This window comes from Poecilia reticulata, chromosome 4, assembly GCF_904066995.2.
Source record: "Poecilia reticulata chromosome 4, P_reticulata-male-v2, whole genome shotgun sequence".
NCBI lineage: Eukaryota > Metazoa > Chordata > Actinopteri > Cyprinodontiformes > Poeciliidae > Poecilia > Poecilia reticulata.
Window position 1 is genome coordinate 6433716 of NC_088833.1, and position 18445 is coordinate 6452160.

The following is an 18445-nucleotide window of genomic DNA, read 5'->3' on the forward strand; positions in this document are numbered from 1 at the left end:
ACTTTAAACAAGATTTCAGTCCTATTCTGTGAGAAATTAATGTGGAACCACTTTGTGGTCAACAGTGTGACATGAGTGAGTGGTAATAATGGTTTTTGTTAAATCGTCAGCATGAAAAAAGCATCTCGCTGTTCTTCAAAATAAGGACTCATCTTGCAACCTGTGTTTGGCCGGTTTGAATCCTCTTCGACTCAGTCCTTGGACTAGACACTTCTCACTCTGCCCCAGGGCAGCTGTGGCTACATTTTATCTTCTCAACATCAGCGTGTGAATGACTGAATGAAGCGTGAAGTCCTCTGGACTGGATAAAACGCTCTAAAAATACAAGCCACTCCCCAATTATTTAGAATGCAAACTTATATGTATACCATGACAGAAATACAATGTTTGGAAATATGTTGGAGATGGAATGAAAAGAAGTATACAGACAAACTGTCTTTGACTTCAGTTTATGTATTCTTTCCTAGTAGAATTTGACATAGGCTATGCAATATATAAAATATATACCCTGACCTTTCAAAATGACCTAATCTTATAAAATATAAAAAGCCACCAACTATTATTTTTTTGAAACAGTTAACCCTTTCTACTCTCCTTTCTCTCTGTGTTTAGCTGTTCAGTGTTTGCGACCTGGAGCTCCCGTTCATCCAGGCGCCCTGGACGTCCCCTGGCAGGATGAGCTGTGCTGTGACTCACCTACTGCTTACACTTATATAGAAGAAGGGACGAGCCAGTCTGATCTAAACCTCCCACAGTCTCCAAGCTGCAAATTTAGGAGCTCCTCAGCTGAATCAAAACCTCCAGGCGGTAAGAGTTTACGTTCAAAATATTGTGTTTGTGTGGCAGTGAGTGAAACGTTCCAGTAAGAGGTTATGATGCCATGCACTTAACAAGGGTCACGGCTTCAGGGTCTCCACTGTGCATAACAGTAGGCTTGAAGTATTATTATTTTTTGACTGTTCAACACCAAACCTACCTCAGGTGTTATTTTAATCTCATCTGGCCACAGTTGTAGGTACACTCAACCACAAGTAATGTTAGCCTCTCCTTTTATACGCATTCATTCTTTATTCATTTCAAACTCTCATAAAATTATTTAAAAGCTCAATTTTAATCTGATCTGACCAAAGAATACATTTCAGTTGAAGCTCCAGTAGCATTTAATAAATTCCACATCTTTCTATTCGTGATAGTAGGACAAAAAAAAAGGCATGCCTCCCCAACAACTTGTCAGCAAAGAGTGGATTAGCAAAGATATTCTCAGTGGAACATTTTACCACTGCTATAAAAATGCATTTATTATAAAGTTTGTACCAAGGCTGTAAGAGAGCAGAAAATGCTGAAAGTGAGCTCACAATTTGAAAATAACTTATCTTATGAAGAGAAACTATCTTGTTGTTTTGTTTCTGACTGCAACATCAAAGTCTGGTGTGATCAACATGCTGTGCTGGCAGGCACAGGCAGGTTTTGGATGATTATATGTTGAATGGACTTAACTAGCAAGTCAAATGACTCTTTTTTTTATCTTTGATTGAAATGTTCCAAATGTTTCTCGATTGATTTTTACCCAGAAAGCACATGAGCAAAAACCGTTAGTGAAACGGTCACTGGGACTGATTAGTATATATTTCATTGAGGGAAACCTGGAATGCAGCGTTCATAACAGACACGTGTGTTCATCTGCTCTACCGCTAGCAAACAACCGTAATGATTAAATAACATAAAAGTCAAGCAGTTCCCTAAAAGTCCAACAGATGGCAGCAATGCGCCATGCAAAACAAAACACCCACAGTTTACAGGACACACTTCCTGCTAAAGAGCCCCCTGGTGGTTGAAGAAAAATCCACATATAAACCGGAAAATACAATATATGAAAAAAAATTTGAATGCTCTCTGGTATTGTTCAGGGGGCCGGGCCAAATGTGTCGGCGGGCCGGATCCGGCCCGCGGGCCGTAGCTTGGGGACCACTGATCTAGTGGATGCAGAGCGTAACTCCAGCCTCTACTGTAGCGTCTATTCTATGCACCTTATAATCCGGTGCGCCTTATATATGAAAAAAGTTTTAAAATAGGCCATTCATTGAAGGTGTGCCTTATAATCCGGTGCGCCTTATAGTGCGGAAAATACGGTACTTGTTCTTTCGTTAGGTCAGTAGTAAAAAAAATAAGTAAAATTAAATAAATAAATTTACACTGCAAGCACTGTTTGATTGCTTGCAGCATAGAGGAGATAGGAAGGTTCAGTGAGTTTACACAGGAGACAGGAATCCATTCAGTTGAGTCATAATTATGAAATACTCAGCTCATTTTGCACATGTGGTGGTGGAGAAGCTTGTGGGTTTTCTTCAAATCAATCTGTACAAAGCTGTGATGCACAAGAGCTCGGAGTTTAATGGCGAACAATTAAAGCCACTCATTGTGTGTCTAACTGCTTCCTCAGACCCGTAAACAGTCTGGGCTTAACAGCTGATCTGACACACCAGGAACATGGATCACCGGAGAGGATTTACCAGGAGTCAAGATCCCATGTTTACGTCTAGACAGTAATAAAATCTCAGACGTGATCAATGTTACAGCTGGTTAAAAGTTGAACGTTCCCATCTATGTTTCTTGGAGAATGTAGATCCTTTCCAATGTTTCCAAATCCTGCATGTTTAATAACGGAGGTTAAAAGCTGAAAAGAAAAACATTTCTGTGTTCCGGCATGTCTTGACATCTCTTTGCTTTTAAGCACTTCATTCAAAGGAGTTGACTTTATCTTAGTTACAATGTCAGTGTCCCAACTGCACTAGATGAAAGACTTGTACTTACATTTAGTGTGAGAAAAGACCCATATTTATATCTAAATTTCAAGATGCATTGCAAATTGGACAAATACACCAATTTTTATCAGGATAGAATTACTATGTACAGCTTGTTATTGTAAATGTGCAAATATTTTTGGCTTAAAATCAGTCAAAACATCATAGTATTGAGTCACCACCTCTTTGATATTTGCTGGATCTGTAATTATCATTCAGCCGGCAACAAGTTATTTAACCTCAGCTGGTACGTTGAGTAGCTTCTCATTTCTTCTCTGATTTCCACATCTGAGACCTTCAGCTGCAGGTCCCAAAGGGGTAATATGCAAATGTGGTTTCTTGTCAGGCACCTGTTTGGACGTTCTGTGCAGATTTGATGAATCCTGGTCAAATTTAACTTGTGATCTTAAGTCCAGTGGCCTGTCATCTGGTTTAATGAAACCCATTCGTTTGGCAGTCAGCCTCCAGCAGATGTAAGTATAAACTTGTGTTCTGGTTTTTGAAAGTGCCTGAATGTGTACTTGTTTGTGGTTGAGTGTTTCCTGACTGCTCACAGCTGTTTACTTTGGTCAATGGTGGGGAAGATGTGAGGTATAACACTTGTTTCAGGCTTCCATAGTGGCAAGAACACAGAAACTAAATCACCGCAGTTAAGCAACCTCATACAGCGTGGAATATGATGCACAGCTGAGAAGAGTGCAATTTTTCATTTTTAGAACATTTCAAATTATTCACAGCAAGGAAATTTTTTTATCGTCCTTTCAAAAGTAACTCTTTTTCACGTGTTTGCAGGCTTACGAGAACATTTAGTTTGTGACACGTTCAACATCTTTGATCAAAGTCCTTATAATAAAATTTGCTCTTCTCTCCAGCTCTCCGGAAAACAACACAGATCACCATGCGTCTGAACATCAGGTTGTGTGTGATGCAGAGGATTCACTTATGTGCTCAATTCATCTAAATTCAACAAGAATCTCTGCCGTTCGGCTAACGGTCAACGTCTCCAATGTTTTGGCTCCACCGGTTTTGCTGAGAATTTCTCCCAGATCTGGTAAGAAAGAACGATACAAAAAATGTGTTGTATCATTTGTTTGACAGAAAAATGTTATTTAACTAATACTGCTTTAGATCCAGTGAATGGGATAAGTTTAATTTTTTTGAATCGGTAAACAAATTGATACACTAAACCTCATCAATGAGGTAAACATTATGACCCTTAGCTTAATATTTCGATAGTCCATTGTTTTGCTGCCAGAATAGCACCAACTCATCAATGGATGGACTCCACTTCTTTGGCATTTTGGGCCAAAGAGCCGCAAATGAGCCGCAGCTATTTTTTCTTGCTTCTAACACGTCAACTTTGAGAACAAAAACAATCAATCAGGCTTAAGTTCTTCCACCTGAAGGAGGGATAATCAGTGTTATTCACAGTAAAGTTTCAGGGACTTCAGAAGACGATAAAAAGCCTCGGTGATCTAAGTATGTGGATTCTGTATTTTATTTCTTTACCACTTAGCCATGCATCATAAATACTAGTTTTAATCAAGGGGAGCTGCACAGTGCTTGTATATTTGTCTAACCTGACAATTGCAAAATTTGAATTACTTCACCAATTGGTAATTATTAAGGTTTTCACAGGACTTATTTTATCTGAAGGGGTTGATGTACTGAATAGACTCTTTGTATAATGGATGAGTTGAGAAATCGTGCCTTGAAGCAGAAGCTTACTTAAAAACTAAAGCTCATTCTTGCTATTTTGAATGTAAAACCATGTTTCTTTATGTTCATTACTGTAAAGGATCAAAGCAGGATGTTCCCAGCAATGATCCTTTTTCAAAGGTCAAGAGCTTCGAGGTTATGTTCCGAGCTTAAACCTTCTGTGTTTGGACTGCTGATGTTTTTTCTTGTGGAGCATTCACCCTATACTCACTGAATCTGGACAGATAAAGTTGCAGGTGTGAATGGAATACAGCTTAGAGCTGCCTGGTGATAGTGATAGTGATAGTGATAGTGATGGTGATGGGCATTTTCAGGTGCATGGCCACAATGAAGCGGTGAGATCTACACAGTGATAAACAAAAACTTAACATGCACTTTTTGTTCAAGCAGTCAGCTTCAATTTTATATATATTCAATTACTTATATATATGTAGATCTGTCTGTCTGTCTGTCTGTCTGTCTGTCTGTCTGTCTGTGTCTTTATTTATTTATTTATTTTGATAAACCAAAATTGTGCACTTTTGTTAAACCTGACATACCATTGACTAAAGCATCAAGTCTTAGTTCAACATTCAACCACCTTATAGGTAGTTGATGCACCAAACACTAATTCAGTCTGGACTGAATATCACAATATTCATCTTTCTACTTTATAACTTAAGTATTTGCAGCTGCAGTAAACTAGATTGAGAATTAAAACAATCTGGATGTCTATCCACCCTGGTGCTGGTGTCTATCTCAATCTGGATATCTTTATCTATAAAAAGAAAAATGGCATGTCTATATGTTTTTTAATAAATTGGGCTTTCAGTATTGCATAATGCATGTTTTGCTAATGTTTTGCAGATCTATTGCTGGTATGTGTATTTTATTGCCTCTGTGATATTTGACTACGTCTTCTCATTGTCTGTGACAATTCTTTTCTTCAGCTTTCTAATAAATATCACTTGATTAAATTGCAGAAAATTACCATCAGTAAACAAAACACATTTCTCACTCCCACCATTTTACCACTTTTGTTTTTATCAACATGCCCTCTGCTGAAAACCTCCATCATGCCTTATAAATATATGTGTAATGTTGTCATGGAAACAAATGCTTAGCTTAGGCCTGTGCGTGAGTGATTTTTTTTCCCCTGTGCCTTATGAAAAGCCTGTTGAATTACCTATTACTACAGCAGAATAAATGAGACAAACATCTGCTGCCTGGCACAAGCATTAAGATTATTAGAATATGAGGGACAAAGAAATATTTAAGTCTCATGTGGCAATAATAAGGCAATAATATCACATGATTGCATGTAAAAATGAACATGTTGGGTGAAAAAGGGCTTTCCCATCACTAATGTTTGACTTGTCTGGAGAAGACACATTAGTTATGTGTTAAGCTCAAGGTCCATGTCGATATACAGTGAGTTTCAAATGTGTAAACACCTAGCAACCATTTATTGCTAGGTTTTTGTGATGTGAAACATTTTCTACTATGAATGTGACAAATATATTTTATAATCAACTAAATATTTATTAAAAAAGATGGGGAAAAAACAAATGGAAATGAAATAAATTGTATTTTTTTGTGATAGTTTATCTAACCAGCAAATATACACAGTGAAAAATAGTTTTGGCTTTGAATAGGATCATATGTGATTATGTGTTTATATGTCTTTAGTAGCAAAGTGTCTGAAATATGTTGATTTAAATGTAATTGATATTGTCAATGCAGTATTCAGCAATGGTTTTCTGTTGAATATTTTAATATTTTTGATGTTGTGCACGTCTGCTCTGTGTGACTATGAGATTTCTATTTATTATTTACGCAGAACTGTGAGTGTGGAAATACGAGGCACTTGTTGTTCTCCAAATTCCAACCTAACCTTTGAATAATGTGATGCTGAATTATTCGGCCTCATTATTTTGTTTATTCAAAGCACTGTGTTTAGCGTGCATGCTCTCATTTTTAAATGCTAAAAGATAATAGCCAGTATTTCCTGTTAGTACAGCAGCATAGGATACTGCCAGCATTTTTGGTTGGATTTCAAGACAGCACTACTTTGACTTTTTATCTAGCCCTACATAACTGTACATGAACATTTAAATATTTGAATTTATGCAAAGTTCATCAAGCCTTGCATAAAACATATTTGTATTCCTTCAACATTATTGTTGTCTAGGCTTATGACTTTTTCTTTATATTTACATTTTCAGAACCATCTTTTAACTAAGCATAATTAACTGTAACCTAGATTACTTAAATTTTAGATAAAACGACATTCTTTACAGATGCTTTCATCTTTATTTTCCAAGGACTGCTTTTACTACAAATAAGATATTTTTCACTGCTCATGAATAACCATAAACACCTGTAATTAGTAGAGATTATTCAGTGTTTTTATACTTTATTCTACTTTTCAAATCTTAAAAGAAAATTGAATGCTCTTGTTCTTTTTTCTATATTGTCAAATATAATTATAAATGTAATTTGGCAACAATTATGACATCTTTGTACAGATACTCTTTCATAGAGTGTTCAACATTATGTTCTTTTTATTTATTTATTTATTTATTTATTTATTTATTTATTTATTTATTTATTTTACAGTGAAACCAAGTCCTCCATTCAACCTGTCACACTCTCAGACTGTGGAGGGAGATCTTATTCTCAGATGGAAAGAGCCATTAGACTTTAGTGATAATTTGTTGGCCTATGAAATCCGATATTCCCACGAAAATACCAACAAGAACACCCATAAAAACTGGCAGGTGGGTAGTCGTTTGGTGAAATCTAGTTTTACATGGATGTATATCCATGATCATCCTCTCTACTTTTTTCCAGGTGGTGTCTGCACTTGAAAAGCCCAATGTGTCACTGGATTTGAAACCCTTACTGAAGTACACCATCCAGGTTCGCTGCACCACGCAAACTCAGCCTGAGCTGTGGAGCGACTGGAGCGACCCCTACTATATCACCCTGAACAGTGAGCAGTGAAATATTTTTTTCTTTAAGCATTCATACTCCTTGAACTTTTTGAGTTATGTTGGAACCAAAACTAGTAATTCTGACTATTGGGCTCTGAAATGCCTGCACTCATTTATTATGTAATTTCTGAACTATTGATTATTACCTGGAGCATTTTAAGAAAGATTTAAATCATTCAGAAGCATTTGACAGTATAATGCACTCTATGCCATGTATATTAGATCTATCTTGGCATTTGTATTTATGTTGCGTCAATGTTGCGGTGCACATACCTGGTAGTTGTTGTGCAATCAGTTGAATTACTGCAAGTGGAGACAGTAAGTAAAATGGTGAATGCAACTGTTTAACTCAATGGGTCAGGAGCCATAAACATAAAACACACCAGTACTGCATACGTTTTAACTACAGAAAAACTACTGCCTTGTGCTTCAGTGCAGTAAATGAACCTGATTCATGTAGACACAGAACTCTATGCACCCTATGCTGAGTTGCTGTGCAACAGAGTTATGCTTTGCATCATTATTTCATGTTTACTGCCACTCGGCTCAACAAATGTTTGACAAGACTTAAAGAACATCAACACACAAACAACAGGTGTTTCATGCAAATCATAAGTCTCATTCAGTACAAAACAGAAGTCTGACAATGTGATGACAGATCAGTATCAGTTGCCTACAGAACAACAACCACAGGCAGGTGTGGCAGGGAATCCAGTACTTCACCAATTACCAGGCCAACCTAGCAGCTGCAGCCTGCCTACGCTGAACATCTTCTTTAACTTTTTCTGAGAAAAAGCTAACAAAGGCTACACAACATTGAACAACCCACAGCAACAGGACCCTCGTTGTAGAAGAGCATGAGATGAGGTCTACTTTGAAGACCATGTCAGTGGTCTTCAAAGTAGACCATTGACATGGCCTACATTGCCAATGGCCTACATTTCAGGCATTAACAATGCCTGAAATGTCCCTTACCTACACTGATCCCTTACCTAAGAAACTAAACATTTCTGGATTCAACGACTACATTTCAGAGACGATGAAGTGTTTTAAAAAACTGGTCTGGGATCGTATTACAGCAAGTCCTCCCCAAACTCTGTTCATCCTTACTACAACGACGAGAGAAGCTCAGTTTATTCCCACTAGAACCACTGACCGACAGAAGATATGAGCTCTTTTGTTATCAACTGGATGTAACTGAATCTCATGCATTTGGAGTTAATTTGACCCTTTACCTTTCTTATAAAGTGTCCTGACATTTGTCAAAAGTTCTCTGGGGTGATGTGGTGGCACAGGGGTTAAGCACAACACACATATGGAGGCCTTAGTTCTTGACGTGGTTGTTGGAGGTTTGATTCCTGGCCTGGTGTCCATTGCCGCATGTCTTCCCCCTGCTCTCATTAGCCACTTTCCTGTCAATCCATTATCAAATACAGGCCACTAAAGCCAATAAAACCTTTTAATAAAAGTTCTCTAACTTATCTAGTTCTTGAATTCACCAATTAATCCTTATTGCATCTTGTATTAGTTCACATTTTCAGGGCAAAATTACTTGTATAAAAAGCTTAAAATATATTTCACATGTTTCCCTGTGTGCAGAGGTGAGCTATATCCCTCAAAAGGTAGTGGCACGAGCCGGTGATAATGTAACGGTTTATTGTGTGCTAAACGGCCAGAGCGCCAACGCAAATACGGCCATGTGGTCCCTCAACCGAAGGGAGCCGCTTGATCCCAGTTTGTATCATCCTGTCAACCAGCGGGTAAGAAAAAGTACTCTGTATCAAATTCTTTAAGGGTTGGATTTATTTATCTGTTTTTTACTATTTATACAACACAGTCTAGACATGACGTGTATCTCTCTGGACATGTATTGTTTTACATATTTAAAATCTAACATAGGTCAGCCAGATCACATTCACAGCTTCAGAGACTGGGTTGTCTGACCTGCTGACCTGCACACAGGAGTGGAATATTCCTTATAGCAAGATCTATGTGGAAGGTGAGTTTTGTTACCGCAATAAAAAGCTGAACTGAATTATATTGACTTATTCTACCCTAAATCATGGGTTTCTTGTTCCAGTCTTCAAAAAGTTAGGGTTAATGTCCTGCCACCTTTAGATGTGTCTCTGCTCCAGTACAGCTGACTTAAATGGTCCTTCTCATCATGTGATAAAGTTCACAGAGGTCTGCTAATGAAACAACATTTGATTCAGATGTTTAACCAGAGAAAGAACTGAAACATGCAGGATAGAGGCCCTTAAGGACTGACTTTGGACACTAATAACTAGAAGGCAGTGATCTACTGAAGCACAAGGAAAGCATTTGGTAGTTGTACAACCTAATTAATCTAATTGCAGCACTTTTGTCTGTGAATTAATCTGCTATTGTGTGTTTCAGGAGGATTCATCAGCATCACGTGTGTAACCAACGGTGACATTGACACTATGACCTGCAGATGGGAGAATAAAGAGTGGGAAATAGTCAAATTGCGGTCCAAGTACTGATGCATTTTAAAACACTCCATGACCTCTGCAGTGACCTTTGTTTTTACAAGTGGCAGTGGTGGACAGAGGCGGTCCTAACCTGTTTGGCACCCTAGTTGTTGATCCACCACCACATGTGGAATAAATAGTCTAATTGGAATCAGACTATTTCTAGCACAAAATTTTTATCCCATGCAAATATGTTATTATTTTACTTTGGAATTTCTTGCAAAAAATTTAAGCGTAAAATTCAACCTTTAAAAGTTCACATTTCAAATTCGCCTGCAAATGAGGTGACCTTCTCATGATACAAGCCAGCAGAGAGAGAGAGGCTTTTAATCTGTCAAATTACAATCCATTCATCATGCCACATTTAGCTGGTTAGCACAGCTAACTGTTAATAGTCACACCTCTGGTGCATCGCGCTGGTGTCACTTACAGTCCATCTTGCTGCTCTTGTACTAATAAAGTTTGCTTAGAAACAAAATCAAATCACTAGGCTGCATAAAATAAAGTCAAGTCTTATTTCTCTGTTGTGTGTCTTTGTTTATGGCACAGGAGTGCCGAGATGTCATGTGACGAGATGGAGGAAAGGGTGAGAGGTGGCGAGGACGTTGGTGAGATGGGACATGAATGCATGCCAATCAAAACTACAGAGAAATTCTGCACGTTCCACCCTTTGAAGATGAATTGCTACAAACTGTGGCTTGAATTGCATACCCGCCTAGGTGTCATCAGGTGCAAACCTGTCTATGTGTCACCCATAAATCATGGTAAGGGAGAAGTGTTGTAAAGGCCTATTCAATATCATTGTAAAGTTGTGAGCTTGTAATAATGAAATATTTTACATCATCACAACATTTTAGTTATATTTTAGAATAACATTTTCTAAGTTTAGTTTTTTTGGATTATGTGGAATGATAAAACACTAAAAGGCGTTACAGCAGTTTGCTCTCGGCAACAAATTGCCAAACCAACAAAAAGGAGTAGTTGAATATGAAACACACCCATCCTTGCATGTATCCCTCCCTGCCTGGACTTGACATTTTTCCTAATTTAAAGCCTGACTACTGCCTCACATTGATGGTGAACTTTTGCCATCAGTGCCTGCTAAATTGGCAAATTAAAATTATTAAGCACTTAAAAATTTTAAATATAGAGAAGCTTGACATTTTGACATGAAAAATATGAATGAGCTATAAAATTTCCATTGTAAAATGATCATAAATAGCTTAATGGTTTTACATTTTAACTTTGATTTTATGCAAAGTTGGTTTTATTTGATACCTTGTTCTGCTTATCCTACAATATAAATTTCTGATATTTTTTTTTTCAGTTTTACAAGATTGAGTATCTGTGTGCTTCTTCCCACTCGATCTGCAGTAAAACCTTACCCTCCCACTGATGTGACGGCGGTGAGCCGGAGCAGTGGGATCCTGAGGGTATCTTGGAAACCGCCTTCTCTGCCGGTCGAAGGCCTGCAGTGTCAGTTTCGTTACTACTTACTCGGTGTTTTAGAGAAATGGAAGGTGAGCTTCTCATGCTGTTTCACCAACAAAACCTTTGCGTAATATTTAATATGGTGTCTTGTTTACAGTTCTTCAAAATGTATTATTATTAAAGACAAATATGGTTAGAGACACCTGATTGGAAAAAGCTTGTTACCATTTTTTTTGCTGTGGAAGCAAATTTTAGATCCAACCAATAATTTTAAAGCTGGAAAAAAATGTATTAAATAATCCCAAAATTTCATCAGATGACAACGCATAATGCTTTGGCGTTCTTCAGTTATTTGTCACCATCATTTTGATGAAACCTCTTTCCAGTTAAGTGATTGAAAATTCTTCCTGGAAATTGGACACATGCCATGAATTGTGCTCTCTTCCTGATTTACACTCATTTCCTCTCATACCTTTGGGAAACAGAAAGAGTACGTAGACAGAAGAACCAGATGACAACTTTCAATTGAAAATTTCATTCCTAAGACCAGAGCAGCTAAAGCAATTATGTTTTGTTTGTCCAGCAGTCAGTCTGCAGGCTTACAGCCCAGAAAGACATGATGGATCTTTGTGGGAATGTACAAAAATCCTTTTGGTACTGATTTGTATAACCTGATATAAATTTTATCAATGAGCAAGCACCTTTTCCAGTTGTTAGTAATGTTTCTGGTTTTCCCCTATGAAAAAAAATATATTTATATAAATCTGTGCAGTTTGAGAAGCCTGTGTGGGTTCCCTGGGCCGAGGTTGAGGTACCAGACATGTGCCAGATCTACGTGGTTCAAGTACGCTGCATGCACACCAGTGGGATCGGATACTGGAGTGAATGGAGTGAGTCTGTCCACTCCACCGCTCAAAACAGCAGAGGTAAACACGCTTCACTGCTGAACTCAACTCTACGTAATATTTCCATTTTAATATACAAACCGTATTCCAAAAAAGTTGGGACACTAAACAAATTGTGAATAAAAACTGAATGCAATGATGTGGAGATGGCAAATTTCAATATTTTATTCATAGTAGAACAAAGATCTCAGACCAAAAGTTTAATCTGAGTAAATGTAACATTTTAAAGGAAAAATATGTTGATTCAAAGTTTCACAGTCTACAAATCCCAAAAAAGTTGGGACAAGTAGCAATAAGTGGCTGGAAAAAGAATATTGAACATATAACAAACAGCTGGAAGACCAATTAACACTAATTAGGTCAATTGATGACATGATTGGGTATAAAAAGAGCTTCTTAGAGTGTCAGTGTCTCTCTGAAGCTAAGATGGTAAGAGGATCACCAATTCCACCATTGTTGCGCAGAAAGATAGTGCAGCAATACCAGAATGGTGTTACCCAGCGTAAAATAGCAAAGACTTTTAGGTTATCATCATCAACCGTGCATAACATCATCAAAAGATTCAGAGAACAATCGCTGTGCGTAACGGTCAAGGCCGTAAAACTCTACTAGATGCTCGTGATCTCCGGGCCCTTAAACGTCACTGCACCTCAAACTGGAATGCCACTGTCAGCTTTGAGTACTGAGTATTTTGATAAAAACAGAAGAACTTTGTGGTAAAATGTCCAGCTTTCCATCACTTGCTGACGTGGCAACCTTACAGTCCTTTTTCTTCCTTCTTTTTTCCACTGACAACATAAAACTGTAATAAACAAGGGATGTTGTTGTTGTTTGGTTTCTTCACTGCCAGAAAAAAAGATTAAATGTTTAGTTTCCAGCAGCCACTCAATCAAGGCTTGTCAAGAGCAAAGTGACTGCAAAAGTCCAATTCCAGTCTAATTTCTTGGTGCATCTGAAGTAAAAAGTGTCTCATGTTAGGCTGATGCTTCTCTTCCTCAGCTCCTGAACGTGGGCCTGATTTCTGGAGAATACGTCAAGATGAGCCAGACAGAAACCAGTCCAACATCACTCTGCTGTTTGAGGTAAACAAAGCATACAGACTGGCATGTAAACATGCATTCAGCTCAGGAGACAGGATGGTACACAAACTGGCTTAAGACTAGACCAGCACAGTTTAAAATGTAATAAAGGGGCTTGTTTGTTTGTCTATGTAAAAAACCTGAGATTAACCTGTCGTATTGTGAGCTTTACCGTTTTACTTTCTAAATTTGGCTCACATAGTATGAAGAAAGACTTACATTTTTTTTCAACATTTGAATAATCTTTTTTATTCTTTTGTTTGTAAATGGATCTCAAAACCCCTCCCTGATTATTATTAGGCAATCATTTTCTGGAATCACAGTTAATAGCTTTCCTGTCTGGTATAGTTTTATCAAACATCTCTGTTCTTTAGGCCAACAAAGGCCACAATTGTTGATTTTACGACTGTAGGATTGGAGAACGTTGCTGCACATAGTTTTGCCTATGAAGGTATTGCTAATCATTGACAAGGTCAGAAAGTTGGAGGCCTCAGATGTTTGAGCTTCTCATTAAAAATATTGATTAGAGTGTAATATTGAGCAGCAGAATGGATCTTTTCCTTTGTTTTCCAGTCTTTCTCAGCAAACTGGAATACCTACTGTGTGGATGGATTTATTGTCCAGCACCAGGCGTCGAATGGATCTGTGCTGAGGAGGCAGATCGATATGGTGTCCTCCTACAGCTTTGAGTGGAACCAGGAGCTCCACATTGTGACTGTGGAAGCCTACAATAGTCTGGGGAGCTCTGTTAACAACGTCAACATGACGCTGGAGAAACAACCTAAACGTAAGAAAAAAGGAATTAACAGGACATTTCAGCAATCCCTGAGGGAATGTAATCTACTTAGTATACAACAATGAGAGGCTGAACTGTTGTGATGTGGCTCTGTTCCTGAGAAATATTTAGTCACCGTTTCACTGGAACTACTGGAACAATACAAATCCTAATTTTGTTTTTAGATGAGATCATATCAGATGATCATGTTGACTGCATTTCCAGTAAGGCTCTTAAAAATAATTTACATAATGTCTGGGCTTCATGTTCTTCTGTAGTTTATGAATAACTACACATTTCAAGGTTAGTTTAATATGTGATCAGGATGTGGTGTGAAAAAAGACTTTATTGTGAACACAATACTCGAAGGCTGAAATCCGATTGATTTAAATAATTGAATGACATGAATGCATCATAAATACAGATTAAATATAAACTGAATGTAAAGGCACCTTTAGATATATGTATGTTACATGTACCTTGCTTTATAACGGCTGATTTATTTATGGAATCCAAAATTTCCTGTTTAGATTTTAATTCTTCTGAATTCTAAACACATTGTTTCACCAAATAAATATTCTATAGGGTGAGTGCAAACAATTTCAAAAGTTTAATGAAGCAAAAACAAAATTTAAAGAGAATATTTCTAACTTAATGTTTTTTTTAAGCCGTTAAAACTTTAATTTCCCAATTTTATGCTAACAACAAAAAGTCAAAACAGTAGCTCTTGATTTGTGAAACTAAAGAAAGTATTTAAAAACATGTTAAAATTCTAAAGCCTTCTCATATCACTTCAGCTAAAGTATGTAGCTTTACCGTGTATTTTTAAAGGAATTCTGACTGGACACATGTACCTGAGGTTGTCCTTGAAGGCACATCTTTCTTTGATTGAGGATCTCTGCAGAAGGAGTTGCAAATGCTAGCTTTCTTCCTCTCTGTTGTGATGTGACTTGTTGATAATTTTGATATGTTTTCTTTCGGTTCCTGTTACTCGTATGTGAGAACAGCTTGGTTGAGGTAGTTCTCTACAAAAGACTGAGACTACTGAACCTTTAGTGAGCGTGCTGGATCACAGACAAACAAGATGCAGATGGCCAGTACGGTCCTTGTTTTACTTCTGTTTCACTGTCGACATCTGCGTAAAAGAGGAAAGATTCAAAAATGTTTAGTGAAAACCAAAACTTAAAGATTTCACTTATACCATCTTTTGTTCTTTACATTATGAGCAGAAATGATGTGTGGACTTGCATTTAGTCCCATTCAGAGCTAACAGGCATAAGAGGAAAAACATTTATATTTACTGGAAAGAAAACATGTTCTGTAGTTTTGAAATTAAATTTTGAGTAACATAGCCGGCCTGAACATTTCCATAAGTGATAAACAGAATAGTGGGATTTCATTCATGTTGAAAATCCTGTTACATTAACAAATATGTTTGTCTGTTCCTCTATAACATGCTTACATCACTCCTACATTTAGAAGTACATAGCAGAAAAAAATTGTACTAATACAACAAAAACAACATCAAAATATTTACCTGTACGGATCCCATTCATAAGCCTTTATTGATGCCTACCGGCTAATAGCATTAGTAATGTCAGTACTTTAGGTAATATTACAGAGGTGAAGTACCAGGGTGCATTTTAATAAGAGTCCTCTGTGTCGGTTGCCTCCATGATGAGTAGTAGTAAGTGCTTGCTGCATAGAAAGGATTTTTTATTTTCCCTGAAAATGACAAAATTATTGGAAACACTGTTAAAAACGAGTCCATTAGCAACAGGTTCCAAAGAACACATGTTCCTTGTTTGTTTAATAAACCAATGTGCACTTTTCTCGCAAAAAGCTAAAAGATAAAGCTTTACATAACATAAAAACAGGAAGCAATTAAAAATAATGAGCGGAGGACAAGGCTAAAAACAGAAATGTAAAGAAGACAATACATTGTGTTTTAGAAGAACTAATTAAATGCAGTTTTGGACATGAAAGTGATAAAACACTAGTGGTAGACTGAAAAAATGCTACAGAGCATAGATTCTAAACTCCTGTGAAGATGGTTAAGTGAATCAATACTATAAATAATAGATCTGGACAAAATACAGAATCACAATCGTCTTCTAAATTGCACTGTGTGCAATGTTGCTATTACAAAGATAGATGTCAGGCATTCATGCTCTGTACATCAATAATATTGACAAGTCAGATGGATTCTAACAGCCATTAATGCTCACACCTGATGTGTGTCTTTAGTGGCTGAGATGCTAAAGCTCATGAAAAGGGGTGGGATGATTGTATAAGAAAATTGTCATGAAAATCTACTTAAATCATAATTTATATAGTTCTTTCAATTTCCAACAATAGTAAATTAAATATTTTTTTTCTGATATTGACCTGCCCTTACGAATAATATTAAGAGGGGTAAAAGAGTGAAATGAAACTAAAATTTACATTTGACTCAACTGTTGTAAAAAATTATTCTTTTACTGCAATAAAACAAACTAAGAAAACTTACTTCTGACTTTAAATGGCAATCCTCAAGTAAGCCTGAGTCAGTTTACAAGAATTGACCCAAGTTTACCATATCAAGTGAACCATATCAGAGACAAACTATCTGAAGCTCCCCTTACCCTGTTGAATGTGTCCACGAGTGTCATATGAGCGCATTGTTTCCTTCCTCTGCTGCAGGCCGCTGTCTCCATTCATTCCACGTTTTGGTTATGAACAGCACTTGTGTATCCCTGTCCTGGAGCCTGTTGCATATCAGCTCTGTCCCTCTCTTCATGGTGGTTCAGTGGTTCCCAAGGAAGCAGCAGGACTTTGAAGACTTTGGTCTAAGTAAAAGAACGTGGGCCAAACTGTCCTACACCGAACCTCCTACCCAGTTACGAGGTAACCCATTGTCTGAAATCTGTGACAGTCGGCTCTCTTTGCTAACTGACCTGTAATCAATCTGCGGTTTTAATGTTTGATTTAAAGGAGATTTCTTTAGCTCAGAGGAGTACGCCTTCCACTTGTACCCCGTGTTTGCTGATGGAGAAGGAGAACCAGTTGTTACAATAGGTATATTCTTTGTTTCCACTCCGGTATTGAATGCAACATCAAATGCCTGCATGGAAATTGTATTGTTTAGTAACTGATGTAAGTTTTCATTTTATCTCAGTTAAGACAGGAAATCCTCCAGCTTACATGATGCTGATGTTCATCTCCCTCCTTTGCATTGCCGTGTTTGTGACCCTGGTTCTCTCCCAAAACCAGTAAGAGCTTGTTTTAGTAACAGCGATCTTTGAAAATATCTATGTTCTGATGTGGGTGTTAATTGCAGATCAGTGTAAACAGAATCTCTCTCTGGAAGTCACCTGTAAGAAATGATAAACGATGTTAATCTGTGCTGTGTGGTCTAATTGAGGTCCCCGACAGACTGTCTAGGAAAATTTAGAAGCGTGACATTTAAGAGGTTAGGGGGTGTAATTACATTTGATGTTTACTGATCAGAGGAGAAGGAGTCAGGCAGGTGAGTGGAATGGAGAAGAAGACGATTGATGCGGGAATCCACCTAAATGTTTGTTTTTCTGTGTTTGCAGGATGAAAAAATTTGTGTGGAAAGATGTTCCAAACCCGAACAGGTGCTCATGGGCAAAAGGACTAGACTTTAAAACGGTAAAGGAACCATCTGAGGAAGTACATCTCTTGCCTTACCAGATTCTACAAAGTTTTGAAGGGATTATAAAGAATTCTAAAAAATGCACAAAACCGCTGAATAAGATTTAATTTGTGCATGTTGTAGATGTCTAGATAAGGTTAAATCATCAGAACAACCGCTATATAAACATGACAACTACTGTCAAATGATGAATCCATTCCCACTTTCCAAGATTAGCCATTTAATCCTGTGTAAGGGTCAGCATATTTTAATAATTAAGACATGACTTAATCCAATTCTGGTCAATCATTCTGCTTCCAGCTCCTCTGAAAAGGTCACCAAACATGGTCTCCTTTGGATAGCCAGCAGCAGCAGCATAAAAAGAGATCTGCTTGGACTTGGCAGACTGAACCCCTTTAAAAAATCACTTCCTTTTGTGAACTTGCTGATAAGTGGCTTATAAAGATAAAAACGCTTTTAAATCATATCATTATCATCACTGTTATCATTAATATCAGTGTTATGATGACTTGGAGTCCTAGAATAATTTGCACAAGGCGAGCAGCTCTGCCATATTCCTTGCAGTTTATTTATTTCTTAGTTTCTTCATTCCTGTTGCTGAAACAGCTGC

At 37.4% G+C, this 18445-nt stretch overlaps 1 protein-coding gene across 3 annotated transcripts in view; it reads left to right on the top strand.

The window, feature by feature from the left end:
* Nucleotides 1-18445, top strand: part of lepr (leptin receptor) — a 40988-nt gene that overhangs the window by 18873 nt on the left and 3670 nt on the right. For 2 of the 3 annotated variants that reach the window (XM_081606089.1, XM_081606088.1), the window contains exons 3-19: nt 613-807; nt 3148-3274; nt 3674-3852; nt 7119-7279; nt 7353-7494; nt 9095-9255; nt 9395-9494; nt 9893-9992; nt 10537-10751; nt 11362-11507; nt 12191-12344; nt 13323-13405; nt 13976-14189; nt 16860-17063; nt 17151-17234; nt 17335-17428; nt 17756-17831. In XM_081606089.1, coding sequence (XP_081462215.1) covers nt 613-807; nt 3148-3274; nt 3674-3852; nt 7119-7279; nt 7353-7494; nt 9095-9255; nt 9395-9494; nt 9893-9992; nt 10537-10751; nt 11362-11507; nt 12191-12344; nt 13323-13405; nt 13976-14189; nt 16860-17063; nt 17151-17234; nt 17335-17428; nt 17756-17831 — 2435 coding nt within the window. The remainder of the gene's footprint in view (nt 1-612; nt 808-3147; nt 3275-3673; nt 3853-7118; nt 7280-7352; nt 7495-9094; nt 9256-9394; nt 9495-9892; nt 9993-10536; nt 10752-11361; nt 11508-12190; nt 12345-13322; nt 13406-13975; nt 14190-16859; nt 17064-17150; nt 17235-17334; nt 17429-17755; nt 17832-18445) is intronic. The other variant, XM_081606090.1, reaches the window with a different exon arrangement.